Genomic DNA, 27,859 nt, shown 5'->3' with positions numbered 1-27,859 from the left:
AGACTTCATCACAAAAACAACCTTCTGAACTATAATTTGTTCTCTTGACTATATCTAGCCACCAAGGTCGAGGCTGCTGGGAGCAAATGAGCAATGGCAGCCTTCCAGCCAGGCTGTACTTCTGATCTGAATAAGCTGGTGTATTGTTGTGCAAATCAGTCTCTGTTTTGGGTTTCTAGAACTAACTGGAGGGCGAGACCTACTCAAGGAGCCGCCATTAGGAGAGACCTGGTCTACCCATCACAGCAGGCGCTGCCCACTCTTTAGAAAAAAGATGCCTCCTGAGCAGAGACCCGCTCTGGCAGGTCAACCTCAAAACCGTTAACGGCAAAAGAAATTAAAGAAACAACAAGGGATACGTGCAAAGGCTATGTTTTTTGTCTGGCCAGACCGGCAGCACACTCCAGCAGAGAATGACCCCTCTCTAAACCCCAAACCCAGCACACTCACCTTGGTGAGATTATTTTGATAGATGGTGTTCAGGCGGCTCACATAGGCATCACGCTTCTCCTTTATAACGCTGTAATGAAACTTGAGTCAGTACTGAGAAACAGGGTTCTCTTCTTTCCCTTAGGGACTGGGGCATCTGTCCCTGAACACCCCTTTCAGCAGAGAATCACACACCCACACAGAGCAGTCAACAAGATCCCCAGGAGGGAGTATCTCTGAAGGCAGCTGCCCCTGCCCCCGTGCCCATCTGCTCTGCCATATGTAGAGAACCCTTACTCTAGTCCAGGGAAGATGTTCACCTGGCATCCATGGTATGTAAATTTCGTTCTGCAGACAAGACAGGGAGAGCTGCTTTGGCAAGTGCCTAGTACTTACGGGCCACTCGATAAATGTTTGTTGAATAAGTGGATGGATTTCTGAAAATTTTGAAAATTTTGATGGCTCCTAAAAGTTTATGGCAGTTCCTTTAAAAGTTAAACATAGGGGCACCTGGGTGGCCCAACGGGTTAAAGTTTCTGCCTTCGGCTCAGCCCATGATCCCAGGGTCCAGGGATTGAGCCCCACATCGGGCTCTCTGCTCAGCAGGGAGCCTGCTTCCTGCTCTCTCTCTGCCTGCCTATGATCTCTGTCTGTCAAATAAATAAATAAAATCTTAAAAAATAAATAAAAAATAAACAAAATAAAAGTTAACATAAAATCGCCATTTGAGGGGCAAGGCGAAGAAACAAAAAATTTTGAAAATGATAAATAAAGTTGCTATTTGACCCAGCAATTTCATTCCTAGGTATAGACCCAAAAGCAGCGACGTGTAGATCAGTGTTCACAGCAGCATTAGTCACCGCAGACTAAAGGTGGAAACAACCAAAAGTCCATTGAAGGCTGAATGGATAAACAAAATGTGGTATTAACACAAGGGAATATTTTTCAGCCTTAAAAAGGAATGAAATTCTGACACATCCCACAACATGGATGAACTTTTAAAGCATTATTCTAAGTGAAATAAGCCAGGCTTAAAAGGACAAACGTCGTATGAAGTACCTAAAATAGGCAAATTCATAGAGACAGAAAGTAGGATAGTGATACCAGGGCCTGGGGGGAGAGGAGATGAGTTTTTGTCTAATAAGCACCTTGTTTCTGTTCTGGATGGAGGAAAGGCTCTCGAAATGGGTGGTGGTAATGGTTGCACAACACTATGAATAACTTAATGGCCCTGTATTGACAACTTAAAAATAGCTAAAATGGACTTTTCATGACTTTGAAAGCCATTTTATGGAGGTAAGACTGACATACAAAAAACTGTACATATTTAGTGAACGTAACTTGATGAGTTTAGAGAGAAGTACACACCTTAAAACCAGCATCACAATCAAGGCCACGGATATATCCGTCACCTGCAAAGGTTTGTTATATACATTTTACCACAGTAACACCCTCCCCAAAAAAGTTTACGGCTCGTTTAATTATGAAAGATAAATATATTTGTAAATAGAACACTCTGAGCATTAACGCTTACCGCCAATTGAATTTACTCTCACAGCTTTGAAAGCCATAATCAACGTGATCATGCATGAATTCAGAGTGGACAGCCGTGTTCCACATTACCTGTCAAGGAAAAAAAAAGGAAGCCACAACAGTAGTACATGAGTCCTGAGAAAATTAAGAAATCATGCATGAAAGGTAACTACATAATAGCAGATAAAAATAATGAACTTTAAATTAAAAATAAAACTAAACATTCTAAAAGTTCAGCAATATGACCAGACAGATGTTGTACGGAAGCTGGTGAAATGTCGCAGGAAATTATTTCTATTACATTCCCTACTCCATAGAAGCAGGATGTTATAAGCCTTCCAGTCCTGCTGGTAAAATTTATTATTGCTTACATCCTCCATTTAAGTTTCAGGTTTGTTGAAGCCCCATCTTCTATGATTAATTCTAGGGAATGGAAATGCATCTGTAGCTTTATAGTAAAGTGATTTAGAAGAAGCTATAAGATCAAGCTGAGGACTGAAAACCTTAAGAGATCGAATCCCTCTTATAAACTCGGTACCTATGAACATATCCTTGTCAAAGATTGTGTAATCAGGCATCTGGAACTCAAATGTTTGTTGCATCTCTGTGGAATGCAGCCTAAAATCTATAAAGGCCTTTTATAACAACTGATCATCAAGATAGCTGAATTCCAGTTGGCATCCAGAACTCTAGATGACAAACAAACTATCATTTTTCTTTGTCAGATAAGCCTGAGACTCCATTTTTGATAAGCGTTAGATTTCTTCTTTGTACTGTTCTTCATTTATGCCTAAAGATGAGTAATCGGTGACCCTGCTGGATTCTGCTCATTTTTTAAAATTGAGGTAAAATTCATATAATATAGAATTAACCATTTTATCTGCTAGATTGTTTATCTTAAATAGTACCTATGACAGGTTTGTCAGTACTACAAAATAAGATGGGTTATTTTGAGAAACACCACTATAAGTCATCCCATCATGAGGTACCATATTTATTTACTTCCAAAGCGTATTATATATGCTGCTATAGCATCCGACAACCTCTGGAGAAGCTCTATATGATAGGCTCATCCTAATTAGGGTAGTAGCAGCCCCATCGATCTGATTCCTTCTCTACTGCTGCCCCACTCTATCCTTCTGGAGGGCAGTTACTCCAGGCTTTAGCTAGTTCTAGAAAACAAAAGGCAATTAACCAACTGATCTTCAAGCTTGCAAAAAGCACTTTGAAGTCAGTAGAGCCCTATGAAAATATAAAGTAAATGTCCTGCACATGTGTTCAAAATAGAATGAATAAACAAAACATAATATACAGGAACAAAATATTACCAATTCAGGCTACTATACCCAGATGGTATTTAAATAATGAGGTAGCACCAATCAATGGTTTTACTACCATAACTGGTTTAAACTACTTTATAACTGATTCACATAATTTATATATCATAATTGCATGACTCCAATTAGAACAGGGTACAAAGGGGTGCTTGGGTAGCTCTGTGGGTTAAAGCCTCTGCCTTCAGCTCAGGCCATGATCCCAGGGTCCTGGGATGGAGCCCTACATTGGGCTCTCTACTTGGTGGCGAGCCTGCTTCCACCCCCCCCCGCCCCGCCTACTTGTGATCTCTGTCTGTCAAATAAATAAAATCTGTAAAAAAAAAAAAAAAAAAAAAGAACAGGGTACAAAATCTAAGACCAAAAGGAAAGAAAATAATTGAGGGAAAGTGTCCCACAGTAAAAAAGAAACTTTCCTATGATTAAAAAAAAAAAAAAAGAAAAGAAACCATACACACAAAAATCCAAACCTTACCCATACTGGGAAACAGATTATAAAAAAACCTTCTGGCATTATACTCAGCTATGTGTCACTGAAGAGATTAAGAATATTTGTTTACCGGTTACCAAAAAAATGCCAGTTTAGAATGTAATCTCAGTAACAAAAGGTTTTAAGTTTAGGATTAGAACATGTTAAAGCACGTTCAAATGTGGAGTAAAATTATTTGCCAGCACAAACAAGAGGCAGCTTTGGAAAGAAGAGCTGCCATTTCTTCCTCTTTTTTCACAGGTGAAGGACAAGTTCATTCAGTGTGCCCTATACCACAGATACCAGGAAAGAAAACCACCACAGTTGTTAAGAGAATCCATGAGGCTACAGGATTAAATGAGAATACCTGAGCAGATTCCATTCAGTCATTTAGATTGAGAAGATGGACCAGTCCTAATTACTGGACCTAGATATTATCTCACTCATGCACTCTAAGCTAATAAATCAACGCATTGCTTTATCAAACATGTAAAAGAAGTGTGGAAGGAAGAAGAAATAGTAATTTTACCTTTTTGGGTACACATCCAACATTCACCTAGGAGAAAAAAGGACAAATTTTAAGAATATTAAACTCAAATCATCACACAAACCTGCAAGAAATGAACCCCCAAGCATCAACCCAGGAGAATTCCTTAAGTTTCTAAGTCCCATTCTACCGTTAGTTCCTTTTTGCTATTATGGAGTTGTTAAAGACATGAGTGTTCCTTTTCTTACACAATGAGGCAGGGACCTTTGTTCCTCAGTATTTTCTCAAGGAAAACGGTCACTGAGAAAGAGAGAGAAAATAATTCCACATCCATGGGGCTACGCAGTGCAGGGGTGGAAGAGGTCAGAAGGTGGCCCAAGCCTGAACTTGCACAGAACACAGAAGTCTGAAGCAGAAAAAAAACAGCAGAAGGAAAGACCCACCAGCTAAATAAGGGCAGTGGAAACATCTGAGCAGCTAATCTAGAGGATTTCTGGGAAACTTACTGTGGTAGATGCTGGGTAAAACCCTCAGAATGCCCCTGTGAAAAAGTCTCTAGCAGAAATATGTTACTTTTCAGGACCAAAGGACAATGAAGAATCAAGCAGTAAGGTTCATCCTACATACATATATATGTGTGGGTATATATACGTATATATACATACATGCTTATATATTTATGCTTCCATACTTGCTAGAGACAGACCACAAATTTGATTCTTGGCCTTCTAGCCACCAAAACACAAATAATTGTAAGATGTCACATAAAAACTAACCAGTTGTTAGGGCACCTGGGTGGCTCAGCTGGTTGAGCATTTGCCTTTGGCTCAGGTCATGGTCCCAGGGTTTCTGGATCCCGGGATCGAGCCCCACATCGAGCCCCACATCAAGCCCCGCATCAGGCTTTCCCTCTTGGCCAGAAGCCTGCTTCTCCCTTTCCCACTCCCCCTGCTGTGTTTCCTCTCTAGATGTCTGCCAAATAAATAAATAAAATCTTTAAAAACAAAAACTAACCAGTTGTTTAAGAAAACAACTAGTTATACCCCTCAGACTAGAGAGAAATTTTTTTTTAAGATTTTATTTATTTGACAGAGAGATCTAGGGAGAGAGGGAGGGAAATTTTTTTTTAAGATTTTATTTATTTGACAGAGATCTAGGGAGAGATCAAGCAGGGAGAGTGGGAGAAGGAGAATCGAGCTTCCTGCTGAGCAGGGAGCCTGATGCTATGGCTCGATCGCCCGAGCCTGGGATCATGACCTGAGCTGAAGGCAGCTGCTTACCAGCTGAGCCACCCAGGCACCCCGAGAGAGAAATTCTTCCCAACAGTCCCCGTAAACAAGCTGTGATATATATTTAAATACAGATTTTTGTTTCCATTTGTTTGTTTCCTTTTGAGCACATGCTAAAAAATGGAACATGGGAAAAAAAGCTCGGTTAAGGGTACGACTAATTAGACTATAGACTATAATACTGTACTATAATTATGTGATATGATAAATATCCTTATGTGGACAATCATATTATATGTATGTATCAAGGTAACATGCTGTACACCTTAAACTTACACAAGTGTTGACACGTATGTCAAATGAACTTAATAAAAAAATTAAAAGACTAAGACTGATTAAAACTGCCCCTCGGGTGAAGAAATTTGTACTTGGCTGAATGGGTTAAACACTGGTGTATCCTAGCAGAGGAGCTGGTTGCAGAAGGAAAACTAGATTGATCTCACTCTTTCAAAGGGCAAATTAGAGACCCCCTCAGCTCTGGAAACCAGTCATGTAATGTGTATTCCTGATACCTTTTAATCTTATAAATACTGACTGGGAGGTGTTGGTAACATCTTGGCCATTACAATGAAGTTATAAGATCTTTTTAAAAAAATTTTTTAGGGGGGACGCCTGGGTGGCTCAGTTGGTTGGGCAGCTGCCTTCGGCTCGGGTCATGATCCCAGGGTTCTGGGATCGAGTCCCACATCTGGCTCCTTGCTCGGGAAGGAGCCTGCTTCTCCCTCTGCCTGCCTCTCTGTCTGCCTGTGCTCACTCGCTCTCTCTCCCTCTGTCTCTGACAAATAAATAAATAAAATCTTTAAAAAAAAAATTTTTTTTTAGGGGAGCCTGGGTGGCTCAGTCGTTAAGCCTCTGCCTTTGGCTCAGGTCATGGTCCCGGCATCCTGCAATCGAGCCCCATATGGGGCTCCCTGCTCAGCAGGAGGCCTGCTTCTCCCTCTGCCTGCTGCTCCCCCTGCTTGTGTTACCTCTTTGTCATTTAAAAAAAAAAATCTTAAAAAACTTTTTTAGAGTGGGGGTGGGGGGTTGGTGTGCAGAGATCAGAGGGAGAGAGAATCTTAAGCAGGCTCCCTATCCAGAGCAGAGCCTGATACGGGGCTTGATCTCCCAGTCCTGAGATCATGACGTGAGCTGAAATCAGGAGTCCAGGAACCTGTAAAGTTATGAGATTTAAACGAGGTCTCCACTATATATCCTTAAAAATATCAGTATGTTCACTCATGCCTAGTGGCATGGAGTAAAGACTCAATATATAAATACTGATGCCTTTTGGACATAATTTATACTGGATGCTTGTGGCTCTGATGATCACGACCGTAAGAACTAGGCTGGCTCCCTATAAGCCCAAAGAATACAAGCCTACTTCTTACCGAATATTTTCTAGGTATCCTTTGGTGAAATCTGAACTAAATATATACACACTTGCCAAGGGATTTTATATGAAATGCTAGAGTAAAGGAAACCTGCCCAAATCTCATTAAGATCACGAATATTTGAAAAAGGTCTTGTGAACAGTCACAAGCTAGTCCTCTATCTGCAGCATACCTCCTGCCATTTCATTTTAATCCTGTTATTTCCCATTATTCTGCCCTCAGGGATTATAAGGGAGTGAGTTATGTTTCTCTACAGTTGCAAGCTATCAGTCATTTGGAGATTCTTCTAGAAAGAGACAGGTCATATACTCTGGACTTGGATCTTTCATGAGAGTTTGCTATAATAAAGATTCAGAAGGTAAGAGAAAAGGGAACTCAGCATTGAGAGAAGGGTGCAGAATTCAAGCCTCATCAAATAAAGGAATCACACCTACACTAGCATTACAAGCAAGCTATTCAGAAAGTACTTTATATTAGCAATCAGAATAATTTATAGCTTTCTTCCTATACTGCCCTGCATAGGTCTAAGCAGAGGATGTGCTACTTTGCTATTTCTCAACTCCCAAGTATTTGAGTTATGGAAATAGATGGAATGAGCCAATTCTAATGAAGGAGGAAGACAGGTGTTTCCTATGTGGTAGAAGAGAGGAAGGCAGCTGAAATCCAGCCCCCTGGCAATGATTTTATCATCAGACCTGCCTTTCCTGGCTCGTCTGGTGGGCAGGCTTTCCAGTCCCTTCTATGCACAGCTCTATACCCTGCACTCCACAGCTTAAGTTTACCAAGAGGCTTCAATGAGACAGACTCCAAAACCAATTTCTCCAAAAGTAGAGATGATTGCAATACACTAAATAAATACACTCCATTTGTCCTACAAGTCAACCTTCTCTGGCTTCCCAGGAACTTCAAAAGCAATGTAAATTGTTTAAGAAACTAAATGTTCTGAACCATTCTCAGTCATCATCAATATATTCCTCTTGCACATTTGAGGCTATCTGAAAGCTATTTAAGGCAATTTCTTTTTTTTTTTAATTTATTTATTTAATAGACAGAGATCACAAGTAGGCAGAGAGGCAGGCAGAGAGAGGAAGGGAAGCAGGCTCCCTGCTGAGCAGAGAGCCCAATGCGGGTCTCGATCCCAGAACCCTGGGATCATGACCTAGGCTGAAGGCAGAGGCTTCAACCCACTAAGCCACCCAGGAGCCCCTTTAAGGCAATTTCTAAAAAAGTTTGTGACATGCTTCTTCCCAGGGCCAAGACAATCTTTCTCTTGTGCCAAGTGTTATGACTAACTTTGGTTTGCTTTTTAGAAGTTTCAGACTTTTTGCCTTCTATAATGTTTTAACTTGCAATCATTCATTCATTCATTCATAAGTATTGATTAAGCATTCACTCACTTGTGTCAGGCTTTACACAAAACAAAACCCTAAACAGGTATAGTTAGTCCCTGTTCTCTTGGAGCCTCCAGTTCCAACCAGAGTCACAGCATAATCCAAGATACTGACTCAAGGGTCGGCAGCAGAATCACTCCATTCCCAAAAATTCTGAAGCCTTAGGCTAGAAATCAAGAGGAAGAGGAAGTGGAAAACTGTGACCTTTTTGGGCCCCAAAGTCTATATTCTAGCACAGTACCCTTTGGGTCTGAGATTGGGCTATAACTGAAAAGAGTTCACGACCTTGAAATACACCTCGCCCTGGGGCACCTGGGTGGCTCAGTTGATTAAGCCGCTGACTTGACTTTGGCTCAGGTCGTGATCTCTGGCTCCCTGCTCGGCGGAAAGTCCGCTTCACTCCCTCTCCCTCTACTTGCTCTGTCTTTCTCTCTCTCAAATAAATAAATAAATCTTTAAAAAGAAAAGAAAAGAAAGAAAGAAAAAAGAAATACAACTCGCCCTATTTTGGCAACTCCAGTAATGGGCCTCCAGGGCTTTCCACTGGTTTTAGAAGCCTAGTTACACTTCAGCACAACATAACTGATGACCAGATGCCTCTCTGACTTGAAAGGGAAGAAAAGATATATTAGTTAACAGAGCTGGGGAAGCCAAAGGTGGAAAGCTCTGTACAGTCATGCTCAACCCTTCTTCCTCTCCAGCTGACAAGCACAGCAGGTGGTCAGAAAGAACACAAGCACAGAGTCAGACAGACATGAGTTTGCATCCCAACCTTCCCTCCCACCTACTGGCTGTTGGTGGGTAAGTTTCTAAATCTCTGAGCTCAGTCTCCTATTCCGTAAAATGGGAATGCTAAAACAGAGGTTTTGAGAAGATGACAGATAATGCAAATAAAGCACCTCTTTTCTAATTTATGATAGATCTAATGATGACATTGACTCCCCTGAATTATTTCTGCTGTCCTCTAGATCTCTGAGCTCACAGAAGCTTATTGAAAAAAGAGATCAAGTCCCCTGGCAGCTGGCTCCCTTTTAAGAACAAATCAACTGATGCCAGAAAGCTTGTCTCCCAGGCTGGGACACCAGGTTGATGGGTTCTCAGGGCTCTGACTTCCCAGGGGTGCACAAAGCTGATAAGACCTGAAACATACAACACTTTCCACCTGGCAAATTTCCCAGCAAAGCCCTCAGAGGGGCATTAACCAATGATAAACCTTACAGACAAGTTTCTCATATTCCTGAGTACACCCAACAGCAGAGACACTCCGGCAGCTTTGCCTTACTTACAATCTCACAGTCCACTTCTAAGAACTCCCTGTCCCGATGGTGTTCAGAGCCTGGCCTGCCGAAATTGGCTCACAGTGAAGACAGGGGGCCTCTCCCAACAGGGACAGAACATGGGAAGAGTCTGATGATACACGTGGTAAAATTCAGGGGCTTCACCATGTTTCTAGGCCGGGCCCTCTCACCTTTGGTTCTGCCTAGATAGGTAAAAACTTCACACTGCCCATGTCGGTGGTAAAATGAGGATTTGGTCCATTGACAACTGTACCTGTCAAGAATGCCACCTGCACTTAACAGCATGATTGATTTAAGTCTTTGGCCACTGGTAAGTGATTCAACCTCCAGGTCCTCTTTCTTCTCTCCTCCCCAGAGGAGGAGGATGGGGGAGACATGGGTGGCGGGGGACGGGAGGTAGAAATGAAATCCTGACCCTCAAATCACAAAGTTAGTTCTCCAGCCAACCATGTCTCATCCTTAGGATCTTTCCAAAAATCACCTCATTAACATAAACTTAGGTGTGAAATATTCATTTGTTATAAATATCAAGATACCTTTATTACTCTTATCACTTAGAAAATTCCAAGGGGTTTTAGGAGCTCTGTGCCAGGACTGGGAACCAAGACCAAAGGTATATTGTTTTATCATAAAACACAATATCGTATCTTGACACATATTAAACAACCAATATCCATGTCTTTACCTTCAAGTTTCAGACTATAATTAAAGATTAGTACTGGGAGGTATCTAGCTTCAGGGAGAAAGAAAAGGTATTATGTATAAAGCAGAATCTAAAGCAAGAAAATGAAGTGATACAAGAGATAGTAACAAAGATTGGAATTAAAATCATTTTGGCTTAGGGCACCTGGTGGCTTAGTTGGTTAAGCATTTCCCTCAGGTAGTGATCTCAGGGTCCTGGGATGGAGCCCGGCATTGGGTTTCCTGCTCAAAGAGGAGTCAGCTTCTCCCTCTCACTCTCTCTGCTCTCTCTCTCAAATAAATACATAAAATCTTTAAAATAAAATGGCTTTGGCTCAATACTTAGCTAAGCAGAATATAAGATTAATGTAGACCTCTCAATCCCAGGTGTCAACAATTATTTTTTAACACTTATTTATTTATTTTATTATCAAAAGATAATTTTCTAAGAAAAAATTTTTTTTTAAATTTTAAAGATTTTATTTATTTACTTATTTGACAGAGAGACAGACAGCAAGACAGGGAACACAAGCAGGGGAGTAGGAATAGGAGAGAGTGGGAGAGGAAGCATGACCTGAGCTGAAGGCAGATGCTTAATAACTGAGCCACCCAGGCACCCCTATGTATTTATTTTAGATAGAGTGTGCACATGGGAGAACGCGAGCTGGGAGAGAGGTAAAGGAAGAGAGAGAAAGAGAATCTCAAGCAGACTCCCCAGTGAGCACAAAGCCCAACAGGGAGCTTGATCCATGACCCTGAGATCATGACCTGAGCCGAAATCAAGAGCTGGATGCTAAACCTACTGAACCACCCAGGTGCCCCTCAACTGTCAAATTTAAAAGACCTGTTACTCTGAGGCATCCAGGGGCACCCAGAAGTAGCTACATGAGACAAAACTTCTGGACCACCAGTTCTCTACCCCTTGAGGAGCACACTGTAGTGATGTGTGGCCCCATATCTTTTTTTTTTTTTAAAGATTTTATTTATTTATTTGACAGAGAAAGAGACAGCAAGAGAGGGAACATAAGCAGGGGGAGTGGGAGAGAGAGAGACAGACTTTGTGCTGAGCAGGGAGCCTAACATAGGACTGGATCCCAGGACCCTGGGACCATGACCTGAGCCGAAGGCAGATGCTTAATGACTGAGCCACTCAGGCGCCCTGGCCCGACATCTCCTGCTCCCCCACCAAAAGAAAAGGACCTAGTATTCTATGTATCCTCATTTCATACCTAATGTTGTAACACCCAGTGAATAAGTGGTTATTAATGATAAGTTCATTAGTCTTTCCACAAAATGCCTTCAATCTGACTCTACAAGAAACATTCTCTGTTATGACTTGTTCAAAGTACCGTTTACAAAGAAAGAGGACCCCTGAGAGGTTCAGAGGCAGCCTTTCTTTCTAGCCCCACAGATTTCTGAGGCAGATGACAAAGCACTCTTATACAAATCCTAGTGCAAAAAAATTAATCAACAGGGTAAATCAAAAGACCAATTTCAACATTAGGATTTGCCTACTTCAACAAACCCCACCCTTTCTGATCACTCGTTTATTTGGCACTTACAAATACAGGTGTGCCACACCTTACGAAACTCTAAACCCACAAAACAAATTAGGGTAACTTTCTGTTTTTAAGGGCTACCTGTCAATACTGAAGGTGTGTTGGAGTACGTGGGCAGCTCAGTCGGTTAAAGGTCCACCTTCAGCTCAGGTCATGATCCCAGAATCCTGGGATCAAGTCCAGGGTAAGGCTCCCTGCTCAGCGGGGAGCCTGCTTCTCCCTCTGCCTTTACCCCCTCGCCAATCCCCTGCTTATGTGCACATTCTCGCTCTCACTCTCTCCCTCTCTTTCTCAAATAAATAAACAAAATCTTAAAAAAAATACTGAAGGTATGATCTCCTTTTGTAAATGTCCATTTAAAAATGAACATTCAACCTTGGAAGATTATGCTAAAATGAAGGAAATAATTCAAATATTGCAGGATTCCACTTACATGTGATATCTAAAACAGTCAAATTCATAGAACCAAAGAATGGAGTTGTGGTTGCTAGGGTCTGGGCAGGGGTGGGAGAGGAATGGGAAGTTACTCATCAACTGGCACAAAATTTCAGTTAAGCAGGATGAGTAAGCTCTAAGTATCCTGCTATATCACATTGTACCTAAAGTCAACAATACCGTACTGCGTGCTTAAAATTTTTTTTTAAAAGTGTGTTCAGGGTGCCTGGGTGGCTCAGTGGGTTAAGCCGCTGCCTTCAGCTCAGGTCATGATCTCAGGGTCCTGGGATCGAGTCCCGCATCGGGCTCTCTGCTCAGCAGGGAGCCTGCTTCCTCCTCTCTCTCTCTCTGCCTGCCTCTCTGCCTACTTGTGATCTCTCTCTGTCAAATAAATAAATAAAATCTTTAAAAAATAAAAATGTGTTCAGCCTTTTGTGGAGATATCGGCATCATAATATCAAAGTACATGTTATCACCTCCAAGGTCAGTTGATTTACATGTTGTTAACATGTAAGTCATTGTTTTCAGCCTAGATAAATACAAACAGCAGTCTACTTAGAAGCTTGTTTCTCAGGCATCTTTTAAAACCCCCAACTAGGGGTGCCTGGGTGACTCAGCGTCTGCCTTCGGCTCAGGTCATGATCCCAGAGTCCTGGGATAGAGCACCATGTTGGGCTCCCTGCTCGGTGGGAAGCCTGCTTCTCTCTCTCCCTCTCCCTCTGCTTGTGTTCCCTCTCTTGCTGTGTCTCTCTGTCAAATAAATAAAATCAATCAATCAATCAATAAATAAATACCCTGTCTTTCCTGCTACCCTCTCCAATTGGCACTGTGCGGCACCATTCACAATGACATTAGTAATCAAGAAGGCTTTTTATTAGGTAGAAACTTCCAGCTGTAAATCAATAAGTTATGGGGCTGTAATGCACAGCATGGTTAATGGTTAATAATACTATATCGCATATTTGGAAGTTGCTAAGAGAGTCGATCTTCAAAGTTCTTATCACAAGGACACCTGGGTGGCTCAGCCGGTTAAGCATCTCCCTTCAGCTCAGGTCATGATCCCTCTACCTCTGCTCCTTCTCCCTGCTCGTGCCCGCTCTCTCGCTCTCTCTCAAATAAATAAAATCTTAAAATAAAAATAAAATATCTTAATAATAAAAATTAAAATTAAAATTAAAAATCTTAAAATAAAAATAAATTACCACAAGGAAAAATATTTGTAACTATGTATGGGGACAAGCTTAACTTCTGGTGGTGATCATTCCACCGGATACACAAATATGGAATCATTACGCTGTATACCTAAACTAATACAATGTTATAGGTCAATTATACCTCAATTAAAAAAGGAAAGAAGAGGGGCGCCTGAGTGGCTCAGTTGGTTGGACGACTGCCTTCGGCTCAGGTCATGATCCTGGAGTCCCAGGATCGAGTCCCACATCAGGCTCCCAGCTCCATGGGAAGTCTGCTTCTCCCTCTGACCTTCTCCTCACTCCTGTTCTCTCTCACTGTCTCTCTTTCAAATAAATAAATAAAACCTTTAAAAAAAATTTTTTTTAAAAAAGGAGAGAAGAGAAGAGAGGAGAGAAGGGGAGGGGAGGGCAGGGGAGAGGAGGGAAGGCTTTTGGCCTGGTAATCAAACCTTAGTACCAACTCTCATTGGTGAGAACTGCTCGTCTATACCATAAAAATCCATTTACTCTTCACCACGGGATTACTACACTCAGCAAGAACACTGGAACATGTGCTCCCACAGGCCCTGGGGCAAAAGGAGCAGTAAATCAGAAAGAACTCTTCCTCAAGCTGACTCTTCCCAGGTCTGCGTAGGCAGAGAACTGAACCACAGAGACAAAGCTTCCAGAAGGTTCTCATTCACTATGGCTCTGGGCAATCTTTGCAGATCTCCCTGCTCTACGGTTGATCATGAGGGAAGTATTTTTGGAAGTTGATCATGAGGGAAGTATTTTTGGAGATGCCAAAAACTGAATTCAAAGATTATTTCATTTATTTTTCTGCCCTCAGAAATGACTTAACAACGGGCAACAAGAGATTACGATCTTCACTGAATTCTTTCAATTCTTTTCTTTCAGCTTCCCACTTTTAGCAACGAACCTACTCTACATCCTACTCTATCAGATCACAACTTCTTGCTTAATGAAGAAAAATAAAGACCAGTTTGAGGGTGGAATCATGTCAGGAGAGCTACCCCAGGCCTCTCGACCTGGTTTATCCATTAGAAGTTTGATAGCAGTTCTGGCCCCTAATTGCTTCTTTCACTTTGAACTAAAGGAGATCAGAATATGCCAACCCAAACTATGCTACTTGAGCATACGGATTATTTTGAGCTAAAGATAATTAAGAGCAAAGGAGGAACTCCCTGCCCTCCTTCTTTCTGCCTAACAACAGGGCATAAATTTTCCCTTTGTGAAGGTATCTCTTACCCCTCTTCTATACCAGGAGGAGGAGAACAACCCTAATCACAGAAGGAGGAAAAAGCACTGAGCAGAATTTACAGGAAAAAAAGAAAAAAAAAAACCTTATTAAAGTAACTTTTATCGGGGTGCCTGAGTGGCTGGCTCAGTTGGTTGAGTGTCTGCCTTCAGCTCAGGTCATGATCCCAGGGTCCTGGGACAGAGCCCTGCATCCAGCTCCCTGCTCAGCCGGGAGTCTGCTTCTCCCTCTTGCTCTCCCTCTCTGCACCTCCCACCTTATGCACTCTCTCTCAAATGAATAAATAAAATCTTAAAAAAAATAATAATAACCTTTATCTTCCATTAGTTTCCCTCATATATTTACCTTTCTACAATTTACTGCTACTAGAAGCCCAAACCTCCTTTCCTTTGCCAGCCACTTCTCCACAATTTATTACCCTTTGTTATATTGGTATTAAGCTCCCAGGCCTAAGTGCTCCTATCTTCCCCTCTACTTCTCTGTGACAGTCCATCTGCATGTGAAATAAATTCCTATAAATCTGTCTACTATTGGCCTAATTTGCAGGCTCCAGTTACTAAACCTAAGAGGGTAGAGGAAAAGGTTTTCCTCCCCTACAGAACACAATATGGGGCAAAGTCATCTCACACTTGAACTTAACAGCTTAAAAATTTCTATCCCTGAAAAAAAATTTAAAAAAAAAAGAAAAAAGAAAAAAGAAAAAATTTCTTTTTTTCTTTAAAAAAAGAAAAGGTGATGGCGCACACCTAGGTGGCTCAGTTGGTTAAGCAGCTGCCTTCACCCAGGCCACGATCCCACCGTCCTGGGATCAAGCCCCATATCAGGCTCCCTGTCCAGCAGAGAACCTGCTTCTCCCTCTCCCTCTGCCTGCTGCTCTGCCTACTTGTGCTCTCTCTCTGTCAAAAATTAAAAAAAAAAGAAAAATTTTTTAAACAAAGGCTTTTGTACACCAACATGCATCATTCATCTTGAAAATGCACGTTTTGGGGTGCCTGGGTGGCTCAGATGGTTAAATGTCTGCCTTCAGCTCAGGTCATGATCCCAGGGTCCTGGGACTGAACCCCACCTCGGGCTCCCTGCACAGTGGGGAGCCTGCTTCCCCCTTTCCCGCTCCCACTGCTTGTGCTCTCTCTCTGTGTCAAATCAAGGAAGGAAGGAAGGAAAGAAGGAAATGCATGCCTTCTTGGAAGGGGCCTACTCAATCACATCACAGAATGTTTAAAAAAAAAAAAAAAGCCTCCTAGAAAAGGAAGATTGAGGAAGAGTCAGAAAATCAAGCCAAATAGTCACATTGTGTAGACAACCTTGGAAGGCATTTTCCACTAGCTGCCTCAGAGGCATAAAATTATGAAACCAAGAAATTAATGACCCTAGGACCACATTCACTGTCAGCTGACCTGCAGTTATGCATAATTCACCAGATTCATCCTAATGCTTCATACTGTCCCTTCTTCCTATAAAGACGCTGCCACTGTGTCTGGCTCATGTTATACCAAAATCAGAATGGAGCTCTTTAAAAATACATCTGCTCTGGCTTCACACCATACCTACTAAATCAGGAGCTACAGGGTGAAGGCCAGTGTGGTAGACAGACCCTTAACTAAGTGTTTTTGGAGTAAATGTCTGGTTCCTAAGAAAGAGGGGTAAGAAGGTTCCTTCTCTGTAGTAAAGAATAAGGCTTAGGGCGCCTGGGTGGCTCAGTGGGTTAAGCCGCTGCCTTCGGCTCAGGTCATGATCTCAGGGTCCTGGGATCGAGTCCCACATTGGGCTCTCTGCTCAGCAGGGAGCCTGCTTCCCTCTCTCTCTCTCTCTCTGCCTGCCTCTCCATCTACTTGTGATTTCTCTCTGTCAAATAAATAAATAAAATCTTAAAAAAAAAAAAAAAAAAAGAATAAGGCTTAAACAGGTTCATCAAGTCGCAGTTTACTTCGCACTAATACATCAAAGCTCTAGTTTCCAATGGCTGGGACACCAGTTCCATAGGTCATAGCACGCTTGGTTTGTTTTCAACCACATTTTAGCTGACATTCACTCTGCTCCTCAGTAAAGTAAGGGTGCTGAACCGGAACAATGCTTCCCAAATTCCTACAAGGATCTGTGTGAGTCCAATCCTAAATGAAATGAAAATAACCAGGTCCATGTAGTGTTTCATAAAGCTAAAAGTATTGGGGCACCTGGGTGGCTCAGTCAGTTAAGTGTGTGCCTTTGGCTCAGGTCATGATCCTGGGGTCCTGGAATCAAGCTCCCCATCAAGCTCCCTGCTCATCGGGGAGTCTGCGTCTCTCTTTTTCTCCCTCTGTGTGTGCTCTCTCTCTAGTCCTTGCTCTCTCTCTCTCTCTCAAATAAATAAATAAAATCTTTTAAAAAATTATTAAAATATTGCACAGAAAGTTTAGAAACTGCAGATAACACCTACAATGTAAGCTCCACAAGACAGAGATTTTTATCTGCTTTGTTTGCTGCTGAAACCCCAGCATCCAAAAAAGTACCTGAATGGGTGGCAATATGAATTAATAAATGAGCAGGCAAAAATAGAACAATTAAAAACAAAACACAATCCCACTGGGGCACCTTAGTGGCTCAGTCAGTTGAGTGGCTGCCTTTGCTCAGGTCATGATCTTACGGGTCCTGGGATCAAGCCCCACATCAAGCTCCCTGCTCGGAGAAGAGTTTGCTTCTCCCCTCCACAACTCATGATCACTCTTTCTCGCTAATAAATAAATAAAAATCTTAAAAAGCCACAATTCCACTAACTACAGGAAGACTTTAATTTGAATCCTCAGTGTGAATTTAACCACAGCAACTTTAAAAATTCACCACACTCCAGAATCAAAATACTTAGAAAAAAAATGCTTAACGAATCAATGTTGTTTTTTTTTTAAGAATTTATTTATTTATTTGACAGACAGAGATCACAAGTAGGCAGAGAGGCAGGCAGAGAGAGAGGAGGAAGCAGGCTCCCTGCTGAGCAGAAAGCCCGATAAATGTGGGGCTCCATCCCAGGACCCTGAGACCATGACCTGAGCCGAAGGCAGAGGTTTATTTAACCCACTGAGCCACCCAGGCACCCCCTTAAAGAATCAATGTTAAAGAAATTTCTATTTGACTGTCCCAAAGGACTTCTTTCACTAGTACCACTACCATAAAACCACTTTTATGCAGCCACTCCCCTATGCAAAAACCTTTCACACAGTTCACTTCATTCTTTTTAAGTAAGCTCTACACCCAGTGAGGGGCTTGAACTCACTACCCCAAGACTAAGAGTCACATGCTCTACGGACTGAGCCAAACAAGAGCCCCCAGAAACTTCATTTTTTTTTTTTAACCACAACCTACCCATCAGCTTCCCATATCTTACTTCTATTAGAGACACCCTCTGTTCTAAATTACACAACATAACCTGCCCTTCTGCCTTTGCCTCTGACCCTATCAAAAAATGGTACTAATCCTGTTCAGGTTCAGAAAGATACTCTCTCCTTCAAGAAACCATCCGTCCCACAGTGCCCAGGCAGAAGTAATGGTTCCAACTCTCTTCTTAGCTACTGTAATTTTTCACTATCAGCAGCAAGGTGTTAAGGTCTACATTTTGGAGTTAAGGTCTACATTTTCCTTCCCCACTGTATTGTAAATTCCCTGTGGGAAGGGACTTTTGGCCATATAAATATTTGTATCTACCCTTTTCTCTCTGCCTACCTCAATCCAAGTACCTGGCATTTAGAATACACGAAATGAAGACATGAACAAATGAAATGATGTGCTTCAGAGGGCCTCCCTTTTCCCTGCACCTGCTTGGAAATCACTGGACATCAGAAATTTATTACTGCAACTATGGCTAGCCTAGATATCTGGAATTCTTAAATTCAAACTCCCATCTTATCGACTGTTATATATTCTCTGATATTAACAGATACCCACACCCTTCCTTGTAATTCAAAGCCAAAAAGCCAGTTTGAGAAGAACCCAAATGGAATGTGATGCAGGTGTGAAGTAGGGGATTTCCCAATGTTTACAGGAAAAATTCTGTAGCAGAATGATACAGGCAAGACCAGGCATTTTATAAGGAAGCTGTAAATGGCTGACCAGAGCTATTCTTTGCTGGGTCTCAGATGTAATTTACCTCTTTGTGTATTCATATGTGTGTATTCATATTCCTAAGAAGAACCTAAAAATGAGGCCAGCCCTTTCTTGAGTAATATCAGTGGAACCAAGCAAGGATGATGGATGTCACAACTGTGTGACTTAACACAGAAGAAGGAAAACTGAGAAAAGTAAAGAGGTACCGGGGAACCTCTTGAAAAAGAAAGGAGGTACAAAGATGAGAAATCATCAAGAGTTCTCACCAGCTGTCCAGGGGCCTCCTAGTGGCACCCCTCTGTGGAAGTTGATTAAATAAACGGAAATGAAGCATTAACACTATACCAGGCTCATTGTCGTCCTTGCGGGCCGAGGGCGACACCCCTCAATCTGCTTTCCGCTGAGACAGACTAATGGAGTCTACGCTAAGATGTCAAGGAGCAAGTTGATCTTACCAGGGATTTTTCCTTTCTGCCATTCCCATTTTCATTTTGAACGTAAAATATGAGTACTGGACAATGAAGTCAGCCCTTTCACAAGCTGTCAATTTTGAGTTTGATTCATTACGCGTAAGGTTATTGAGCAAGATATTTTGTTAAGGTGATAAGAGGTGCAAAATACATGAACCCATCCCTGCCCTTAAGGAGTTCCCAATCTGGCACAATTTAAATATCAATCTCCAGAACACTGTGGAGAACGCTTCCCAATCCCAGGTTACTCTTGGATACAAAATTTTAACATTAATTGCAACTAGTTCACCCAAATCTTGCGACAGAAAAGGCCACACCAGTAACATGGAAACAAATTTTTAATGATAAAGCTTCTCAATCATAAGATTTTACGACCCTCTTTTTTGGAGGCGGTTCTAAAATCTACCCTCTCCCCCCCAAAAAAGACAAAACCAACAAAAAGAAAAAGGTCTGAGAATTCAATTAAGAGTAAATCCTACATCGAGGTAATCTATAGTCAGTGGTTGTCAACCTTGGCTGCAATCAATCACCCGTGGAGCTTCTAAAAACTCCCAAAGCCCAGGCTGCTCCTGGGAGGAGTGACATCAGAAGCCGCGGGAGTGGAACCCATAGCAGAATTTTCCCAGCTCCTCAGGTGATTGGAATGTGCGGTCAAGGGCGAGAACCCCTGCTGCAAATCATTCTGCCCCTGGAAGTGAAAGGAGAGGATCAGGATCGTCTTCCTCAAGGATCAGTACCCAGTCCCGCTCCCCAACTCCCTACCCCCCACGCCAGCTGCGATTTCTTCACCGGCAGTTGTTTCACGGATCTGGGGGTGAGATCAAGGATGGGTTGCCACACTCTTCCACCTTGAGGAGGGAGGATGCACTGAAGTTCTGTTAGGTTTAACCACCTGCGCTGGCACAGACCACGGCTCGGGTTTGGGAGCCGCAGAGAAGCCCTTCACACTCGTCCCCTCTAAACCTGCTGGGACCCTGACCTCAGATGCGGGTGGGAAAGCGGAGAGCACGGCGCTGGGGACCCACCCCCGGACGGACGGACCTAGGCGCTAGGAAAAGGACAGGCTGTCCCTGCAGAGCGCGGAGAAAGCCCGGCTGCCAGACGACGCGAAGCCGGGGACCTCGTACTCACGCATGTTCCGCCCAGCTTGTGGCTCTCCACCACCGCGGCCCTAGCGCCCAGCTCCGCCGCCCTGCGGGCGCTGGCCAGCCCGCCCGAGCCGCCCCCGATCACCAGGTAGTCGTAAGAGGCCACGACGCCGGCGGCAGGCGGAGGGCGCTGCGGCTGCGGCTCCTGCCTGCAAGCCATGGTGCGGGAGCCCGCGCGGGTGGGCCGCGACTGAGGCAGCGGGAAGCGGGGGAAGGCGCGCGCCACCCGCCGCCAGCTCGGCCCGGCGTTCCCGCTCAGGGCCCGGCGCAGGAGGGCCATGCACGCGGAAGTGCGCGCGAAGGCGAGGGGGCGGAGGGGCCGGGGGTGGGGGGCGGGGGCAGGGGGGGCGGGGGCGGGAGCGCGGGCGGTCCCGGAGAAGGCGGGCGGCTAGCGCAACCTCACCGTGACTAAGCACCCAACCCCAGCGCGGGGGCGGGGGGCCGTGCGGGGAAGGGGTGGGGCTCCCTGGCTGCTGCCCCGCGGGCTACCAGGGGAGCCCGCCCCCACCCCGCCCCCCCGCACGCCAGCCAGCCGGCCCGGCCCAAACCGATCCGGTTAGCGGGGGCTCTCTCCGCCGTCACCCCAGCAGCCGGGACCCCGCACCCGAGTGGTATCAACCGGATGTAGGTTTCCGAAGGCCCGCGGGGCAAGGAAGGAAGAACGCCCTCTTTTGTTTCACCGCCTTTTCCTGAGCCGGCACCTTGGGAGTTGCCAGCGGCGTCAATTTCTCAAGGAAGGGAGGTTTGCCCTTCATTATTTTGGAGGGTGGTGTTTCTCAAAGTTTGTTCCGCAGGCCACCTAGAGGACTGATTTACCGATTCCTGGGCTCTAATCCAGACAGGCTAAATCGGATTCTCTGGGGGACCAGACCCCAGCCATCTATGCTTTAAACAATTCTCTAGCTTTCACGCACATTTAGTTTGGGAAACATTGGAATAAATATTTTGGTGATCCACAAGTTAAGCATAAAGGTAGGTTAGAGACGGAGATACAAAGGCATTTTACTCCCAAGCAAGAGAGACTGGAGTGTCGTTTTAGAGTATCTGGGACTACCATTGCACAGTTCCTGTGGTGATAAGCCACCTTCTGCAGGGCTGTGACCCAGGCCATCACCCACAGGCTGAGGGCCCTCTCTCTAGCCCGAGGAGTGAAGGTCCATGTCAGAGAAGCTGGACCCAGCACACTGAAGGGGAATGGGAACGAACTACACTCCAGTTAAAACGATATCCACTTCTTTTTTTAAGCTTTTTTTCTTTCCTGCTTAGAAAGTAATATAGGGGAAGAAGAAGCAACAGAGTTAGGAAAATCAACATTTTGCAACTAGCCTAATAATAATTGTTGTGTCATTAAATATTAGTAAATGTGAAAACCGCTTGATGGGGAGAAGCTTATTTACACAATCTTAGAATATGTCCCCACAGCTTGCTATTGATCACAAAGGGAGAAAAGTAACTTTACAGGGTGCCAGACACCACCATACCCAAGTGATCAAAGTTGGATATTGCCAGTAATGAAACCATTATTGTGGGTGCTGCGATGTGATGCAGTAAGAAGTACACAACTTGGGGCACCTGGGTGGCTCAGTGGGTTAAAGCCTCTGCTTTCAGCTCAGGTCATAATCGCAGGGTCCTGGAATCGAGCCGGCATCGGGCTCTCTGCTCAGCGGGGAGCCTGCTTCCTCCTCTCTCTCTGCCTGCCTCTCTACTTGTGATCTCTGTCAAATGGATGCACAAAATCTTAAAAAAAAAAAAAAAAGTACACAACTTCACTATGTAGTATTTGTGCTGGAAATCCATAATCTGAATCTAATCACGAGGTAACACTCAGAAAAACACACACTGAGGAAAATTTTACAAACAACTAGCCCATACTCTTTATCAATGCCTTGGGGCACCTGGATGGCTCAGTCAGTTGGGTGTCGCAACTCTTGGTGTCCACTCAGGTCATAATTCCATGGGTCCTGGAACTTAGCCCTGCCACTGGCTCTTTGCTTAGCGGAGGAGTCTGCTTAAAGATTCTCTTCCTTTGCCCCTCCCTGCCCTCTTTCAAACAAGTAAATAAATCGTTAAACAAAGTAAAATATCTAGCTATCAATAAGAGCTATCAATGTCTTAAAATTAAAGCAAGGCAAAGGAACTATTCTAGGTTAAAGAATATTGAAGATTTAGGGGCGCCTGGGTGGCTCAGTGGGTTGGGCCACTGCCTTTGGCTCAGGTCATGGTCTCAGGGTCCTGGGATCGAGTCCAGCATCGGGCTCTCTGCTTGGCGGAGAGCCTGCTTCCTCCTCTCTCTCTCTGCCTGCTTGTCATCTCTCTCTGTCAAATAAATAAATAAATAATCTTTATAAAAGAAAAAGAATATTGAAGAATTATGAGAAATAAAGATAAGGCTTGATCCTGGATGAGATTCAGAAATGGGGAAAAATCACTCTAAAGGATAGTTGGTGAAATTTGAAATGTGGCCTATATGTCATGGTACTACATCAAAGCAAAATTTGCTGAGTGTGATCTTTGTACTGTGGTTATGTAAGAGAATATCCTTGTTCTAAAGAGACACACACTGAAGTATTTAGGAGTAAAGAGTCTGAGTCTGAGAAACTTGGATGCATTTCCCACCACAGGCACTGTCATGGTCACTCCACCTCTCTGAGTGTCAGTTTCTTCATCTGTAAAATGAGAAAGCTGACAAAAAGGAGGTAGGCTTGTCAAATAAAGAGAATAACCTCCCGTGGAGGTGAGTCCGTAGGATAATGAGGATAATGAGGTAAGTAGAGGAGCACTGATTGGCTGAAGTGTAGGCACTTCGAATGGCGGGATGAGAGATGGATGGAGTTCTGGAAGGCCTTGCTTGGAAGGTGGTAAGGAGTTGTTGAAGATTTCTCAGGGGTGTCTTACCATGGAAACATATGAAATTAACTGGAAATGGTGAAATTGATTGTGTAGGAGGCCAAGGCAGCAGTATAGAGAACAAATATTTAGGAAAAGATTGCACAGGCATAAGGAACCGAAGACAGATTGGAGGGAGGGTACAAAAGAGACGTTTTGGTGGCGCCTGGTTGGCTCAGTGGGTTAAAGACTCTGCCTTCGCTCAGGTCATGATCCCAGGGTCCTGGGATAGAGCCCCCCATCGGGCTCTATGCTTAGCAGGGAGACTGCTTCCCCTCTCTCTCTGCCTGCCTCTCTGCCTACTTGTGATCTCTGTCTGTCAAATAAATAAAATCTTAAAAAAAAAAAAATAGGGACGTTTTGAACCAGGAAATACGGGAGGAAAATGTTCCCATAAAACAACATAAAGAAGATAAACGGAGGTAAAGATCTATGCATCCCTGCTGGTTTTAAAGGAGGAAAGAACTTTTTACCACCTAATTATATAAACCCATCCAATATGTTGAAACTAAAGATTTATAAGTTATTGTTTGGGACTAAAATACTTTATTCTCAAATAAGCATTTTTACTTTTGCTTCTGACTTACATGGGAAAGGGAACAGGTAATCACATCCCAGGCACTTGAAGGCGTCAGACTGTTTCTAAGTTTTCTTCAAGCAAAAAAGTTACCAACCACACTAAAAATTTAGTCAATGTAGTTAGTAAGAGGTAGTTTCAGGATCATATTAAATGCTAGAAATCTGGGCAACTTGCTGGTTCAGTCAGAAGAGCGCGCAACTCTTGATCTCTGGGTCTCGAGTTTGAGTCCCACATTTCGTATAGAGATTACTTAAATAAATAAATAAATGTTGAGAATGAAAATCAACAAAGTTATTCAAGTGTGACAGTCTTGTGATGTCATAATAAATTAGCATGATTTGTGTGAAAGAGCAGAGCCCCAAGCAGTTATTTCATTTCTTAATAATTTCATCATTGAGGGTCCCTAGGGGTCTTAATCAGTTAAGCATCTGCCTTGGGCTCAGGTTGTGATCCCAGAGCCCTGGGATGGAGTTCCCTGTCAGGCTCCTTGCTCAGCCGGGAGCCTGCTTCTCCCTCTGCCTGCTGCTCCCCCTGCTTGTGCTCAAGCTATCACTCTTTCCCTTTCCCTGACAAATAAATAAAAATCTTTAAAAAAAATTATTTCTTCTTGAATTGTTCCTTGAACACTAGACAAACTCAGGTGATTTCCACAGACACACTGAAATATTTGTCAAAACAATTAATAATAAATATTGAACTAAGCACTGTGCTTAAGAGCTTTATTAGGTGCAGTACTAGGAACTTTATGTTAACCCCTCTTCAACCCAAGAAATAAATACCATTATTATCTCCATATTATAACTGAAAAGAATGAAGTTCAAAGAGGATAGATAAAAACAAATTTAAAAAAGAGGATAAATAACTCATACAGGATTACTCAGCTGTGAATGGCAGAGCTGGAATTCCAATCCTAGAGTCCTAACTCTAAGTCTGTTCTCTTAACCATTACAGGAAAGAAACCATTATAGATAGTGTCCTATGGCAAAAATAAAAGATTCAAGATTTTTTAATAAAGACTTTATTTATTTGAGAGAGAGAGCACAAGCAGGGGGAGCAGCAGACAGAGGGAGAGGGAGAAGCAGGCACCCCCACTGACCAGGGAGCCTGATGTGGGGCTCGATGCCAGGACCCAGGGATCATGACTGGAGCCAAAGACAGATGTCCAACCAAATGAGCCACCCAGGTGCCCTGATCCAAGATTTTTATAAATGATACGTTGTGTAGGAGAAAATTTTGAGTATCATTTTTAGCTCTTCATTTATCGATTTTTAAAAACCTTTGTGAATTTACATACATAAAATTTACCCACTGTGTGTATAATTAAATGGTTTTTAAATTTTCTAATTATATATATATTTTGGGTATACATATATGTATATATGTATAGTGATTTAGCAATCCTATACATCACTCAATGCTCATCATAACCTTAATCCCCATCACCTATTTCCCACCCATTCCCCCACCCACCCACCCTCTTTATCTATAGTTAAGAGTCTGGGTTTTTTGTGGGGTTTTTTTTTTTTTGTCTCTTTTTTTCCTTTGTTCATTTGTTTTGTTTCTTAAATTCAACATATGACAGAAATCGTATGGCATCTGTCTTTCTCTGAATAGCTTGTTTCATTTAGCTTTATACCCTTTTTTTTAAAAAAATGAAGCCTCTTTTTCCTCTGGATTCCTTCTATGGTGTAATTTGTAGGAGATGTATTCATGACTCATCAGTGACTAACTTACGTCACAACTGTGTGTTCGTTGAGGTTACAGATAAAGAGCTATTATACTAGAAGGAAGGGGGTAATCATACTTCTATAAACAATCTGTGAAGTCTGTACAGGAAATAGTTGTACACAAAGAAACTTGCACAAACAGGTTGCTCAATGAAGTGTATTTCTCATGATGCATATGTAAAGTTAATTGCAGTGATTTATGAGGATAAAAATAATATGAGGAAAGGAATAAAATATTACTTGGTTATGCAATATCAGTGTTTAATATTGAGGAAATGATAAACACTAAGTAGCTGTAACTGAATGTGAGATTAACAAAAAGAGAGTTACAACAAGCAGAAGGCGTTTTTCTGAAAAGAACAGCAAGTCAGCTTTGTTAGGAAGTTGGACACTATCTCAGAAGGCCCATCTAGGGGGAAATCACACATTTATTCAATGGCTCTTTTACCCTTTGGGCCTCTATTCAATTTTGTTGCCAAAAGCTTTGTTATCAAAAGCTTTGGAAATAACACTGATATATTTATGCTGAATCTACATATGTTATAATTTCTGTAACTGTTTACTTTCAAAATGTATTTGCAATATTTAAGATAATCAAAATATAAAGAATAATGCAGTGAACATCCATACCTGAAGAAATGAAGTCCTGCCGTAACGATCGATCCATATAGCTATTCTAGTTACATCCTCCTCCCTCTCTCTCTTTGTGAGCCTTGATCTCAGGGTCATGAGCTGGAGCCGCACATTTGGAATAAAGTTTACTTAAAAAGGAAAAAAAAGGAGGGGCACCTGGATAGCTCAGTTGGTTAAGCATCTGACTTTTGGTGTTGACTCCAGTCATGATCTCAGGGTCATGGTATCAAGCCCCATGTCCGGCTCCCTTCTCAGCACAGAGTCTCCCTCTCCCTCTGCTCCTCCCCACCCTCGCTCTCTCGCTCGCTCTCAAATAAAGAAATAAAATCTTTTTTTAAAAGGGAGAGAAAAGAAAAAAAAAAGGAATAGAATCCAGCGATAAAAAGGAATATCTATACACACAACGATTTGTGTATATCTCAAGGTTATAATGAATGAAAAAAGCCAATCTCTAAAGGTTACATGCTCTATGATTCCACTTACATAATACTCTTGAAATGACAAAACTAAAGAGATAGAGATCCTTTAATGATTGCCTGTTTGATGGTGGTGAAGGATTAAAAAAAATGAGGTGATCGTAAGACAAGAGATTCTTGTGTTCTGTATCTTGACTGGTGATGGTCACGTGAATGAACACAAGTGATAATATTGCATAGAACCAAATACACACACACACACGATTGTATGTAAAACTGGTGAGATATGAATAAGATTGGTGGGTTGTGTCAATACTGATTTCCTGTTTATGATATTGTACCATGGTTATGCATGAATTTATCATTGGGGGAAACTGGGTAAAGGATATACGTGATCTCTCTGTATTACTTACTTCCTATAACATGAACTTATAATTATCTTAAAATAAAAAGTTAAAAACAGTTACAATGTGTGAACAAAGACTAATCCAAAGGCTACATTTTGGATAATTCCATTTATAGTCCTAGAACAGGCAAATTTAATCCAAGATAGAAAAAAATATCAAAACAATGGTTATTTTCTGGGCAAAGTTTTGTCTGGATAGAGATATGGGTTGCACTGGTGTATGCTATTATAAAGACAACAAGTGCCACCCACATGGAATCACTGTACTAAGCCCTGCATCACCAAACTGAGTTTGGCTTTCCCAGAAATGGAATTGCATGTTTTTAGCACTTAGGTAACCTGACAGATAGACCACTGTCTCCCCTAAAGGAAAGTAACCGTGCAATAACCAACTTTGTTTTTTTTTTTGTTTTGTTTTGTTTTGTTTTTTGCCTAGAATAACTTCCTTGTACCCTCCCCCTCTGGCTATAAAAGCCTTTCATTTTGTCTAGCAACTCATAGCTCCTTTGTATCTGCTGGATTGGATGCTGCCCAATTCAAATAGATTTTTGCTCAAACACTTAAAATTTTCAATATGCCTCAGTTTATCTTTTAACAATGTTTATATTGGAACTCAAGGAATGATACAGTTTAGATATTTAGGTTTCTTTGTAGTTAAAGATAGGAATGCCAAAGTAGGCATCCCACATGAAGTATACATATTCATATGATATAATGATATGCACACTGGAGTATTTTGGGGGGAGGTGTACTGATGTCTGCGACATTTTTTTTTTTTTTTTTAGATTTT

The 27,859-nt window shown here is 42.5% G+C and overlaps 1 protein-coding gene across 1 annotated transcript in view; it reads right to left on the bottom strand.

The window, feature by feature from the left end:
- Positions 1 to 20,955, bottom strand: part of GSR (glutathione-disulfide reductase) — a 48,092-nt gene extending 27,137 nt beyond the window's left edge. Inside the window, exons 1-4 of the mRNA XM_082715104.1 lie at positions 20,405 to 20,955; positions 4,295 to 4,321; positions 1,964 to 2,052; positions 451 to 520 (exon numbers count right to left, since the gene is read on the bottom strand). Coding sequence (XP_082571230.1) covers positions 451 to 520; positions 1,964 to 2,052; positions 4,295 to 4,321; positions 20,405 to 20,701 — 483 coding nt within the window. The 5' untranslated portion in view covers positions 20,702 to 20,955. The remainder of the gene's footprint in view (positions 1 to 450; positions 521 to 1,963; positions 2,053 to 4,294; positions 4,322 to 20,404) is intronic.
- Between the last annotated feature and the right edge of the window lie 6,904 nt (positions 20,956 to 27,859).

This window comes from Mustela nivalis (assembly GCF_964662115.1).
Source record: "Mustela nivalis genome assembly, chromosome: 20".
Taxonomy (NCBI): domain Eukaryota; kingdom Metazoa; phylum Chordata; class Mammalia; order Carnivora; family Mustelidae; genus Mustela; species Mustela nivalis.
This window is presented reverse-complemented; position numbering and strand designations above follow the sequence as displayed.